The sequence below is a fragment of the Rhipicephalus sanguineus genome, chromosome 1 (assembly GCF_013339695.2).
Source record: "Rhipicephalus sanguineus isolate Rsan-2018 chromosome 1, BIME_Rsan_1.4, whole genome shotgun sequence".
Taxonomy (NCBI): Eukaryota; Metazoa; Arthropoda; class Arachnida; order Ixodida; family Ixodidae; genus Rhipicephalus; species Rhipicephalus sanguineus.
Window position 1 is genome coordinate 243,210,190 of NC_051176.1, and position 13,141 is coordinate 243,223,330.

The window sequence follows — 13,141 nt, forward strand, 5'->3', positions numbered from 1 at the left end:
TACATCTAGCATAAATGCCCCTCTAATTTGTTTTGTTTTGTCACCTAGGGAAATTGGCTCATACCCACGAGGGGGATTGGTCACACTGTCAATTATAAAGGGAAATGAGTGAAAGGAATTACCACCATGTAATAACAAAAAGAGAAGGACAAAACGCCATGCAAATAAGTAAAGCATAAAAGATTTCATATTGTGCCAACTTTACTTTACAGTGGACCTTATTCTCTTTCTCAATATATCTTTGCATTATACTTTCTACATTTATGTAATCTGAAATGTTTGTTTGAGAGTCTTTCCAATCTCATCTGTAATGCGTATCACTATATTTTGTACTAAACGATAATGTCTCTTATGTTTTAGTGCAAGGAAACACGAGCATGAAAAAGAGAACACGTGTCCTTGTGTTTCCTTGCGCTAAAACATAAGATATGCGGTACCAACTAATCCACAGTCGATTTTATTCATAATTTAGATTTACTTTCATTGTTCTCGATTTCAGTGTTAAGAGTTAAAATTCTGGCCATCTACGATCACTTCTCAGGCTGTTAGTTCCACCCTCTATTACATTATGCTCCGTTTACTGTACAATATATATGTTTGACTATCTCGAAATTTCCCCAGCATGCTACTGAACCTGGCTACGCACGGCACATGTGCAGGAACCACGACTTATGTCCCTTGCACAATAGGGACATGGCATTAACCCCAAGCATCATTGCAAAAAGACCGTGGATTAATGCAGTCTGCAGAGAGTTTTACCAAAAGAAACATATTCTTAAAAGTACTTGAACTGTCGTGCTACAATGCCTTTAGGTGGCGAGCTTCACTGCCAGCGTCAACTTTCTTCCCCTCTGCATTGGATAGCATCTGCAAGTCGCATAGGTCCCATGCGTTCTCTCAAGTTTCACAGCAGAAACAGCATGTTATGTTCACATAATAAGCTCTGCTTTTTCTATTTTACTTATCGGTGCTCTCGCAGTGGTAGCACTGCATATTCTGCAGTGAATGAAGTGAAGTCAAGTGCCAGAACCAGAGATCTTTACCAGCTAGTCTGGATGCGCACATTTCCAGACCGGTTGCGGACTTTCGAGAAGCACCTGTGACCTAGGCATATGTGCCATCTGACCTTTCACTCTCTCAAAGCACAGTTCCTGCAGAAGGAAGGATACACGGCCTTTCTACTGTTTTCATGCCATACAGGAGCTTCACAACTTTCAGACATGGCGGCTACTGAGTGATCTATGCACCATGGATGTTTGCTTACGATGTCGAAATCAAGCGAGGGGCCCTTTATGACGGGCACTATCTGTTGTGCACATTCGCACACTCTGGCACTGGCAGATGGGCTAGTGCTGCCGGGAGTACTTACTATCAGTCAAGCGCTCAAAGGAGGCTATGACCAGAACAAAGATATGTAAATGCATAACTACTTCATAGTTACTGCACCTTACTTTAGAAATTAACCTGAATGCAGGTAGTACTAAGATGGATATTGGACTACAAATATGCAAGTAAACTGTGCAAGCTTTGATGCAATCCAACACATTGACAACATATTATGAAAGCAGTTGGCTGACCATTTTATTATGACACAAAGGTTCCTTGACATGACGGACAGCCCAAATAGAATAGCTATGCTCTTTTCATATAACTTACTTGGGAGTTATCACTTGTCCTAGTCTTTACCTGCTGTTCCTATCATATTCTCGCACTTCTAGCCTAAGCCCACAACTTCTCCTGTGAAAATTCTGTATTTCTACTCTTCGAGCTCACTCGGACTGATCTACCAAGTGGCCAAACTATGTTCCCTACCAATGAGACAAGGCATGCTGAGGGACATCAGCCTACTAGGAAACAGGTATTGCACATAAAGCTGCACCTTGCACCCTTTCCTTAACAGATGATGATGGTGACTGAGAAATACAATATCGTACTACAGAGAAGAGAGGAAACTATGAAGCCCTCCACTGCTGGTGTTTTGTGTGTCCTGTTCAATAAGAACACGCTTCAACAGACTCCTATTGCGTTTGACAGAGGCACATTCCTTTGGTGTATCTGATACTGTGCACTTCTCTTCTTTCTTCTTCTTTACAAGCACGTGAAGAGGGCTCGAAATGGGTCTCTTCATGCTGAAAGCGTGACGAGGACAGTCAATCACAATTTCTTGTACACTTGGCTGTACAAGCAACAGACTCTAACATTGCTAAGTCAAATTTAGTTCTCGCGGCAATGATTTACAACCGTGCAATATTAAAAAAAAAAGCGCACTTGATAGCATCAGTATTCCACATAACAATATTAGCGATGATAAAAACACACAATTGGCATATGCCTTACTGCATGCTGCGAATAAGCTGCTTGTGTAGCCATGAGCACATGTTGAGTAGAGGCTGCCCTCATTTATTCATGGTCTTTTAGCAATTTGAAATAAAAGCATGCACGATTTCAATCATATCAACTCTGAAATAAGACCAGCACCTGTAAAGCCTCTTTCCTTTTCTAGAGAACATTGAATGTGTATGTTGAAAATGTTCTGTTTAGATCATTCCTATAGAAATAACTGCAATGTGCTTGACAACTTAGAATGCAACATTAAAAAAGACGCATCAAAATATTCCTTAATATACCAAAAATTATCCTTGCAGGAAAGGTATTTATGATTACCTCTTAGTAGCAATTTCTTTTTTGCAGAAAAAGGTTGAATTGATTGTAGATGTTTGGTTCTTCAATGGTTTTGGACATGCTTGCTCCTGCTTTTTGCCACACATTTTGCACAGGTATACCTTCCAAGAGAAAAAAAGACAAATAAATTTAGATGCTAGGCAAGTGAAATGCACAAGCTTCTGCCACTTTACACTGTCAGCAATACAAAGTTGACAGACAATGATTGCCTTAAAATGTGTCCCCCCCACAAGAAACACTGACACATGGCAAGAGTGATTTACTCTGCTTTTCATTTCATGTTGCTCGGGCTAGCCTTGGTATATAATGGTGCGTTTCTGAGCAACCAACAATATATTTGGTAATCAGGATGCTGTCGCGTCCTCGTATTTTACGATTGTGAGGATGACAAGTGTTTGGTGGTCTCCAGAGTGTGGCCCTCTATCCTACTGAAATTTTCACTCCCATTAATAAGTGTATTTCATAATGCCTAACATTCTTATTTAGAGTGCAGTGTGAGTGAATGCATGCATGCACATAAGCAGGAACATGACACTGGCAGTGATATGGTCATATCATGCACTCGCGTATATGTATGCAACACATATAACGTAGAAGCAAATTTGTTGACCACACTTTCATTTTACGAAAAATCAGATAAAATTGAAAATAGAGGAGATTCACATGAAAGACAATGGATCTCAGCACTGACTAGCATTGTTGTGGCATGCTTGAAACGCTTCAGTAGTTTCTTTTGCCTTGAGCTGAGAAGCCATGGCCGGTGCTGTTCCTTGGCAAGCAGCTTTCTAATACTCCGTCGTAAGACAGGTCTGGGCTTTGTCCGGATTTGAACACTGGATGGGTCCCAAGCAATTCCACAATTTTCACACTTCGTCAAAAGTTTGTTCTCAGTGACACCTAGGTGAAAAGAAGAGTATCATGTTGCGCTCCAATAAAAGAAAAATTACAAATGTGCACCCTTCAAATAAAGAAAAAAAAAAGGTACTTACCTCGTCGTTCACTGCACTCCAGAAGACGGTAGCTGAAAATGAGAGAAAATGCAAGCATTAGGCAGTGAGCATAAAACGGATGTCGAAAAGGCGAGGAGTCATATATCGCACACAGTAAACACACAAATTCCGCTCACTCTAACCCACTGCTACTCGCAACAGTCTAGCAAGATGGCTTGCAATGACGTCACCTTAGCCATCATTTGGGAGGGCCAGCAATGTCGGAAAGTTGTATCTGTTGTGAGACTTGTGGTCAGGCGCGGTGGTTTTGCGGCAAGTTCTCTTACACAGGCTAGCAGCGTTCCACGCATTGAATATGATACTCTGACACCATGCCAGAGAAGGAGTACGGTGAAACGCTGATTGTCTGACGGCATGTGCAACACATCACCGGGAAACTAATGCCCATCTTTGACATCGCAGAACACCAGGCAGAACACCAATACTCGTACAGTAGTTCTTCATATATTCTTCCACACAACCGACTGCTTTGCAGGTGCTCTGAATAAAGCGCCTGAACCGTTTTCTCAGTTGCATGCGTGTTTTCGTCCTTATACGCTGAGTGATTCTAGAAAAATAAGAGTACCATATGCATCAGACTACATATGAACTTCGTCTGAATGCAGTTGTACCGACTATCCATTAATAGTAATATTGCAGACTGTAGTTGAGAACATATTACAGACGAAATTTTAAAAAACAAAATATTCGTACGTCAAAACAACAAGCAAGAGGTAAGTAACGTGCATACCAACCTTATGCACCTTGTAAGCGGCAAAGATATTGAAGCGCATTCTTTTGCTATTTTATGAAGGTAGCTCAGTGTGGCCACGGACACTTCGTAGTTAGTGCTGCTCATGTCTTTACTGTAATTAAATTACATATGCGATTCCATATTCCGCACCAGTCAAATCGGGTGCGCAAAAGCCCATTTACCACAGCAACCAATGCCAACCATAGGGGCTAGTTTCGTAACTACGAATACACAACAAAAAAAAGATTAGCATCACAAGTTCTCAATTAAGTTCCTAAACATAGCTAAAATATCAACTGTGTGTCACAACTTTTGTTTGTTTTTGCAATATTTTAAATGCTTAATACACAATTACGAATACGGCACTACGACCATGGTATGTGACTGCTTCTTCAGTGGCGCTGTTAGGGTGGCGCTGTTCGCGAAGCTGGCGGAGGCGAGGAAGTGAGGATCTGCAAGTCACTAGCGCGGCGTGTTTTATTGTTGATCATACGTGCGTCCCAGTGAATCCCGAACCTCGTGTTCACCATGGCACGCCGCTATGATTCCAGAACGACCATATTCAGTCCTGAAGGTAGGCTCTACCAAGTGGAATATGCGATGGAAGCAATCGGTCACGCCGGTACGTGCCTGGGCATCTTGGCTTCCGACGGCATCTTGCTGGCCGCCGAGCGAAGGAACACAAACAAGCTGCTTGATGAGGTCTTCACGGCCGAAAAGATCTACAAGCTGCACGACGACATGGCCTGCAGTGTGGCCGGCATCACTTCGGACGCGAACGTGCTCACCAATGAACTGCGTCAGATTGCTCAGCGCTACCTGCTCACGTACGGCGAGTCCATCCCTTGCGAGCGCCTTGTCAGTTGGCTTTGCGACCTGAAGCAAGCTTACACGCAGTACGGGGGTAAGCGTCCGTTCGGTGTGTCAATCCTCTACATGGGCTGGGACAAGCACTACGGTTACCAACTGTACCAATCTGACCCGAGTGGCAACTACAGCGGCTGGAAGGCGACCTGCATCGGCAACAATAGTGCTGCCGCCGTGTCCATTCTCAAGCAGGAATACAAGGAAAACGAGACGACACTAAAGGATGCCCTGGCTCTGGCCATTAAAGTCCTGAGCAAGACACTCGACATGACGAAGCTCACTGCGGACAAGCTCGAGATGGCTACGCTGACTAGAGACACGCGACGTAACAAAACGCGCGTCACCATCCTGCCTCTGTCGGAGGTTGAGAAGCTCATAAAGAAGCACGAAGAGGAGGAGGCCAAGCTGGAGGCTTCCAAGAAAGAAAAGGAGCGCGAGAAGCAGCAGGCTCGAAGCTAGGCGACCATCCTGCTCTATTTCGGTGCATGTTTGACAACACTACTATTAAAAGGCCCATTTCTGGAGCTGATATGTATCCTTGTGTGCGTCAAGGTCGAGTATTTTTGTAACTGTTGCCTGTCGAGAGTTGCAGCAGCACCTCCTGCACAGTGACACAGCACTTTCAGCTTAATGCAGCAAGTGCTGTTGCACTAATACTTTTATCAGCCAATTTCGTCGTGTAATAGCTAAACGCAACTTGCAAAGAGTCATTTCTGAAGTAGATAAAAAGATATATTTAGCCATTAAGACAACTTACAAGGTAACATCAGCTGTGTTCAAAAGATAAAGGAGGTGTTAACATTTTGAACTAGTTTTTCTGCTTGGACCATGTGTCAGTTAATGCAAATTGACTGTCCTCAATTGCAATGCCTTCTTTTGGGCAGCTTGGCATGCTTGATAAAAATGACTGCCAGTAGTTTTGGGATTAAGGGCATTTTTCCGTTTTTAGTGGCATTCAAACAAGACTGAAGTGTAAGGGCAGATGGAGGCTTGAAGTGATAAATCATTGGACAGGGAATGGTGCTGGAGCCAATGTTTCGACAAGAGTTGTCGCCCTGGCAAAGACAAGCCTCCTTGTCATAACATTGACTCGGCAACGTTTCCTGTTTGATTCTGTAAGTGGCATATTAAGGTACTTGCAGTGGGGCCTCCACTGCTTGGATTTTGTCATGCCTGACTATTGCATGAATTTTAGACAGGCAAGCAGCCTGCAAGCAACCATTTCCTAACGATGTAGTTCCCTGATGTTGCCAAACACTACTGGAAACCCAAGTTGGGCTATGAACTGTTTGCTATGTCTCATTGCCTTATTAACATGTAAAAGTTGGTCATACTTGAAGAAAAACAGCGCTCAGACGTAGACAGCAACAGTTGACTGTAATGGCAAAAACAGATGTAGACATTTGGTCATACTGGTGCGTTATCAAAAGTGCACCACTGTGAGAGAGAATTGTGGTATTGTTATTGTTAATTTGACCAAATTTGAACTGTAGAAAGACTGATTTGATGCTTGAATGAGCATCAATTTCTGAAATACATTAATTGGAAAAGCCTGAAAAGGTAAGTGGTCAGCATTTCACCTGCAAAGGCGACACTTTGCAGGTGAACTTGAAGCAACACTTTCGGTCATGAAGCAAGGCTGTCGCTTTTGTACGCAATAGTACCCTGCTACTTCACCTCAATCTGCCACGATCATATATAAGTGCCATTACTGGCTTTGAAAAGGCCTCGATCCCTAAAATGGAAGCACAGTTCTCCATGGATTCAAGTTTTTGATCGTATCAGCACATAGATACTAATTTCACCTACCCTTTGGCTTTGTGTTTCAAAGTCTTGCCATTCTGAACATGTACTAACATGCTGAGTATGAGCTACACTGCAGGAGCGCGTGGCCAAGCACACTGTAAGGTTGTACAGCGGCACCAGTCATGACATATTATCGAGTTATCAGGGGAGGGTTTGGCTATTCCTGCCATTGCGCATCACCTCCACTTGCTTTCACGCTCGCCCTTGTTTTGCCCTGTGGTGATATCGGCTTCAAAAATGATAACTTCGAGGGTGAACTTCGATAACTTCGAGGAGTATGATAGCAAGTCGGGGCGATGTGCGCTCGCATGAGCAGCCAAGCTCTCTCCTGATAACTTGAAAATAAGCCATGATCAGCGCCACTGTACAACCTTGCAGTGCACTCAGCTATGCACTCGCATGGTGTAGCTCATACTGAGCACAATAGTACTTGTAAGTGGCAGGTAGTATGCATGGTGTGTTGGCGGCACACTTGCTGCAAAACGTAAATGAAGGAAGATTTGTTAGCATTTGTGACCTCCCCCAAATTCTTACAAATTATAATTGTATAATGTTCAACTTAAGGTTGAAATACAGTAGACTCAAGTTAAATGGGCGACAATAGAAAAAGAAACGTGTTCTGTTGATCCAAAGTTTCTTTTGAGCAAAGGATGCAAAAATTTCCTACAGTTCTATTGAAAAGCATCCAAGTGTTTAGATATTGCTGCGGTGAAACAAAATTCTTTACTACACTCTGCTCCCTATGTTGTATCTTTTGTGCAATGCGTGTTCATGCATGAAATGATTGTAAGTCTGATCCGCATATTTGTCACACTCGAAATAGCACTGCAGACATTCAGCTGCATCTCTTGTCCTGTGCTTTGAAACATTAACACACTGTGGAATAATAGTATCCATGTATATTTGTCGCAAACATTAACAATATTATAGCATACGGTAAATGTGCTTTTGAGTGATCTTATTGAGCACTCGGTAATTTATGCCAAACCACACACAACAATCTTTTTTGCAGACCAAAATGACTGGAGGCGTTTGCTTCAACTGCCTCCTCCATGCAGTTATCATTCCTAAAGGAGTAAACGAAACAGCAATGGCAGCTTGAGTGCAAGGTCTTACCTATGCCATTGCATTTTCTCCCTCCTGAGAGATCACTGCTTGACCAATGAATTATTCATGTGTAATGCTATTAATAGCAGTGAAGGGACCAGCATTAAGCAGTCCTAGCATAGCCACACACCCAGACTTGAATCGTCATCTTTGCTTTGGGGGCCAAGTTCCATTAGTTCCACCTGTGCTCTCTTCGTTATTACACATGGGTGGTTGGTTGGTTGGTGGGCTGGCTAAACCCACTGCTGGGAATCAGCCGTGGATTGTGCGGCAGTAGAAGAGGAAATAAAAAGAAAATGAAAAAGAAGTTTTCTAAACAGATGAAGCTAAAGTAAAAATTTTTTTCATGGTGGGAATGATCAGGGGTATACGCGCTTGGGAGCAGAGGCACTCCAAAGGGGCGCTCATTTCTCGCTTTTATTTAACATCACTATGAGCAAACTATCGAGAACGCTTTCAACAGTACGCCACATCGGCCACGCATTATACGCGGACAATATAACAATTTGGTGTCCAGGGGGTTCAGAGGCTACTGTGGAGCAAGTTCTCCAAGAAGCTCTCGATGCAACCGAGCCCTTCCTGGTGGACACAGGACTTGCGCTCTCTCCGGAGAAATCAGAGCTCCTGCTGTACAGACGAGCACGATGGGGGGCTAGGGGTTTAACGCCTCTTAATCAAATACCCATCAGTATACACAACAAAGATGGATGTGATATCCCACGAGTTGATTCTATTAAGACCTTGGGTCTTGTGATAGATGCCAAAGGATGTAACGCCGGGGCCATAGCTCATCTAACCACACAGGCAGAAAGCATAATTAGGTTAATCATGAGAGTTTCCAGTAAGAAAGGCAAAATAGGGCAGGACGTGTTGCCTAGGGTTCATCATGCCTTCCTTATGAGCCACATCAACTGCATAGTATCGGCTCTTAATTGGACAAAATCAGAAAAGAATAAGACAGATACACTCATGCGCAAAAGTACCAAGAAAGTGCTTGGTATCCCAATTACAACCAGTATGGAAGCACTTACATAGTTACGGGTCCATAATACCATGGATGAGCCAGCAGAAGCACACAGGATGGCACAAATTTTCAGATTATCTGGAGCCAAAGAAGGAATGGACCTGCTAAGTGCTGTAGGCCTGCAACCCAGCATTAACAAAGGTGAGCCTATTCAACTAGACAATCAAGTCAGAGAATCCTTTATCGTAGACCCTTTCCCAAGAAACGTGCATCCACAATTCAATAAGCGTTGAAGGCTCGTGAGGGCCACAGCACTCCTAAAGAATTCAGTGGGTACAGAAGCCTTCGTAGATGCAGCCCGTCATGAAAATGCTTTCGGTCGCTATAGTATACCACAAAGGAGACCTTCTCTCATCAGCCTCACTTCGCACCTCAATGGTAGAAGCAGCTGAACAGGTAGCTGTGGCTATAGCACTACTAAATCCTAAATGCAATACCGTTGACACTGACTCACAAGCTGCCATCAGGGCCTTTCAGTTGGGTCTAGTCTCAAAGAAGGCCACGAGGGTCCTTAACGGCAGGCCCTTGCAGGATCTAAATCGACATTTTGTCTGGTTCCCGGCTCACTTGGGTCCGGACGTAATACTGGGCTAACCGAACCCCAATGAGATCGCTCATAATTGTGCACGAGGATTCATACGCCGCGGCAACGAGGGGCCATGTAGTGGCTCGGAACAGCTCGTGTTCAGTGATCCACTAGTTACCTTTCACGAGATTACCTCACACTGCAGGGGGATTAGACAAGTGTTCCCACCCCCTCACCATAAACTTAGCAGACTACAATCTATCACACTCAGAATGCTCCAAACTAGTTCATATCCTTCAAGGAACGCCCCGAGTATGATATCTATGCAGATGGACGGTGGACCCAACATGCCCAGGCTGTGGAGAGGTTAGCTCATTGAAACGCATGCTCTGGCGATGCCCTGCATTGCAAGACTAGTCAAAAAGTCTGGTGGACTGCCGCTATCAACGACCCCAGCTACGACTTCCAGCTCCTGGCTGTACGGAAGGCCTGTGACAGGGCAGAGAGGCTCGGCCTCCCCCTCCCAACATGGGAACAGCTGGGAGTTGGATGTGTAACAACCTCATACTCTTTGCTCCAGACCAAATGTCTTTTCTCTCTCTCATGGTGGGAAGTCAGTTGTAACTTCAACATCTATTTACTGTATTACTTGCCCCGCCACGGTGGTCTAGTGGTTATGGCGCTCGACTGCTGACCCGAAGGTCGCGGGATCGAATCCCGGCCGCGGCGGCTGCATTTTCGATGGAGGCGAAAATGTTTGAGGCCCGTGTACTTAGATTTAGGTGCACGTTAAAGAACCCCAGGTGGTCGAAATTTCCGGAGCCCTCCACTACGGCGTCTCTCATAATCATATCGTGGTTTTGGGACGTTAAACCCCAGATATTATTATTACTGTATTACTTCTCTACAACTGTCTAGTGGATTAAGTTTTCACTATTCATAGCACCACCATTCAACATGCTTGGTGGACTTTCCTTATTCTATATGCCAATGAAATAAAACCGAATATGCTAGGGTGATGGTTGAAGACGCCCCTTCTAGTACCATAAATGTATAACAGGATCTTCATCAAACAGCACACAAACACACACACACACACAAAGATGCTAAGAACTGACAACACAAGTGCTGTTATCAACTTGATAGCAGCGCTCATGTCATCAGTTCTTTGAGTCTTCGTGTGTATGTGCTGTTTGAAGACGAAGTTACACCAGCTAGCCCAAATTGCTACGCTGCATATAACAGGAAGCCAATGAGGCAAGTGTCCCTTTCAATTAAAATTTGAGCAGTTCACAGAAAGATGGGTCGGACATTCACCATAGTAGCCTAGCAGCTAAGAGTTGCACTGCTAAGTTCGAGGGCACATGTCTGGTTCTTAGTCACAGTGGCTGCACTTCAATGCAGGCGAAATGGGGGAAAAAAAAAAAGAAAGAGCCTGTGTAGGTAAACATTTAGGTGCATGATAAAGAACCCCACATGGTCAAAATCAACCTGGAGTCCCCCCACTATGGTGTGCCCTAATAATGCTGCGATTTGGCACATAAAACCCAATAATTTAATCTTGAAAATAATGGTTCTGTTTAATCAAAGTTCGTTAGCACTGTGCACAGGCGTAGCCAATTTTGATACCATTGTTCCGTTTATCCATTTGTCTTTAAAGGGACACTAAATAGAAACAATGAATCGGTTTAGATCGATAAATTCTGCAATGAGAACTCTAATGTCGTTAATTTCGCCATCATAAGTTTATTAATAGAGGAGAAAATCAAGTTCAAAGCACGTCACGGATTTCGAAGTGTATTTATCATATTTTGGCGCCATTGGCTTAACAAAATTACCCCAAACTTGGTATGTTAAGTCTATGGCCCCCTCAGAGGACAATGTACTTCATTTTTACCACTTAGGAACTACGTAGTCCCTAGTAGGCGCTGTCAAACTGTGACGTCACGGCGAATGGTGTGGAAATTTCAAGGTGGCGTCGCCACCCACATCTTGTTTTTGCGTGTTTTCTCGCTTACTAAGCATCTTCTCGCAGCAAGCGTGGAGTTTTTGGCATTGTGAAAGAGTACTTTACTAATATGAGAAGAATCGTTTTGCTCTTTAGTGTCCCTTTAAGCGAGTTTAGTTTATTCAGAGCCCACTGTACTAGACAGGGTCTGTCCGTAAAGTAATGAGACTGGGTCTGGTAAAAAAAATTTATTGATCCAATCGGTATATATTAGTATTTAAATTCTTCAAAAAATTTTCCTTGGGCGTCGATACACAGAGCACAATGCGATTCCCACACTGCAAAGGCTCCCTGAAAGTCGGTTGCCATGAACTCTCTGAGAGACTCCGTGACAGCCTGTTGGATGGCAGGTACAACATTGAAACGGTGGCTTTTGTGGCTAGTCTTGAGTTTTGGGAAAAGGAAAAAAATTGGGGGACGCTTAAGCTTCGCCTTTAAGAGTTGAACGCGATAGCGACATCCTGCCCCTAGTGCGCAATTCGAACACTACAAATGTTCAACAGAATGCGCGCACTAAGGTGTGTGCCTTATGTAATGGGTAGCATGCTTTAAACCAGGAGCAATTATGTGCGAGAAACTTTTTCGAAGTTGACATGCACCCACTACGTGGTCTTAATTGAATACGCGCAGTAATGTGTGTGCCTTTTGTAATGGGTGGCTGTCTTTAAACCACCAAGTCGTTATGATACTGACGTGGTGTGACGCCCGATAGCAATGTACGCTTATACCACGCAATATTACTGCGATATTACATCTCGTATTGTGACACCTGTATACAGGACGTGTAATTTTGGGAAGCATGAAAGTTACTTTCAATGCAGCTCCAAGCAGAGGCGTGGCTGTGTGGTAGAACACCTGCCTGCTACGCAGACGGCCCGGGTTCGATTCTCACTCGGACCCAACATTTTTGTTATTTTATTTGCAGCTTTTTCGATTTTTCGGTCACGGACAAGATGATGATTTTTTGCTCACAACCAACGGTGCGGACACCGACGGCGGAATTTCTGCGATACGAGCTCCTTAACGCTATCGCGTTAAAATTTGCCAGGCTCTCATCAGGGCTGATGCAGTCCTGATACGATTCATAATGACGACTAAAACTGCACTAAAAACACAAAGACAAAGAAGAGGAAAACAGGACTCTCGCAGACTCACAACTGAACGTTTAATGTTTGAAGGATGACATATATACACAGTTAACATTTGATGAAATAAGATCATTGGACGCAGATATGTCTACGCCACGAAGTGGCACCTAAATATTTCAGCTCACAATCGGCAAGAGATACGGAAGGTTCACTTCTACACCCCCGTGTATTGTTAATCTTGAAAGCCTCGAACAACTCACGTGTGCACCAGTCCTTGTAACGAAACAAAA

At 43.8% G+C, this 13,141-nt stretch overlaps 2 protein-coding genes across 2 annotated transcripts; one reads left to right on the forward strand and one right to left on the reverse strand.

The window, feature by feature from the left end:
* Positions 1-1,638: 1,638 nt before the first annotated feature.
* On the reverse strand, positions 1,639-4,644 carry LOC119375509 (UPF0711 protein C18orf21). The gene is made up of 5 exons (XM_037645702.2): positions 4,427-4,644; positions 3,672-3,703; positions 3,374-3,579; positions 2,665-2,783; positions 1,639-2,129 (listed from the first exon to the last, which is right to left on the reverse strand). The coding sequence occupies exons 1-5, from the start codon at positions 4,528-4,530 to the stop codon at positions 1,934-1,936; spliced, it is 657 nt and encodes a 218-aa protein (XP_037501630.1). The 5' UTR covers positions 4,531-4,644; the 3' UTR covers positions 1,639-1,933.
* Positions 4,645-4,837: 193 nt separating this feature from the next.
* LOC119375523 (proteasome subunit alpha type-4) lies at positions 4,838-5,817 on the forward strand. Its single transcript, XM_037645720.2, has one exon. The coding sequence runs from the start codon at positions 4,954-4,956 to the stop codon at positions 5,749-5,751; it is 798 nt and encodes a 265-aa protein (XP_037501648.1). The 5' UTR covers positions 4,838-4,953; the 3' UTR covers positions 5,752-5,817.
* Positions 5,818-13,141: the final 7,324 nt, after the last annotated feature.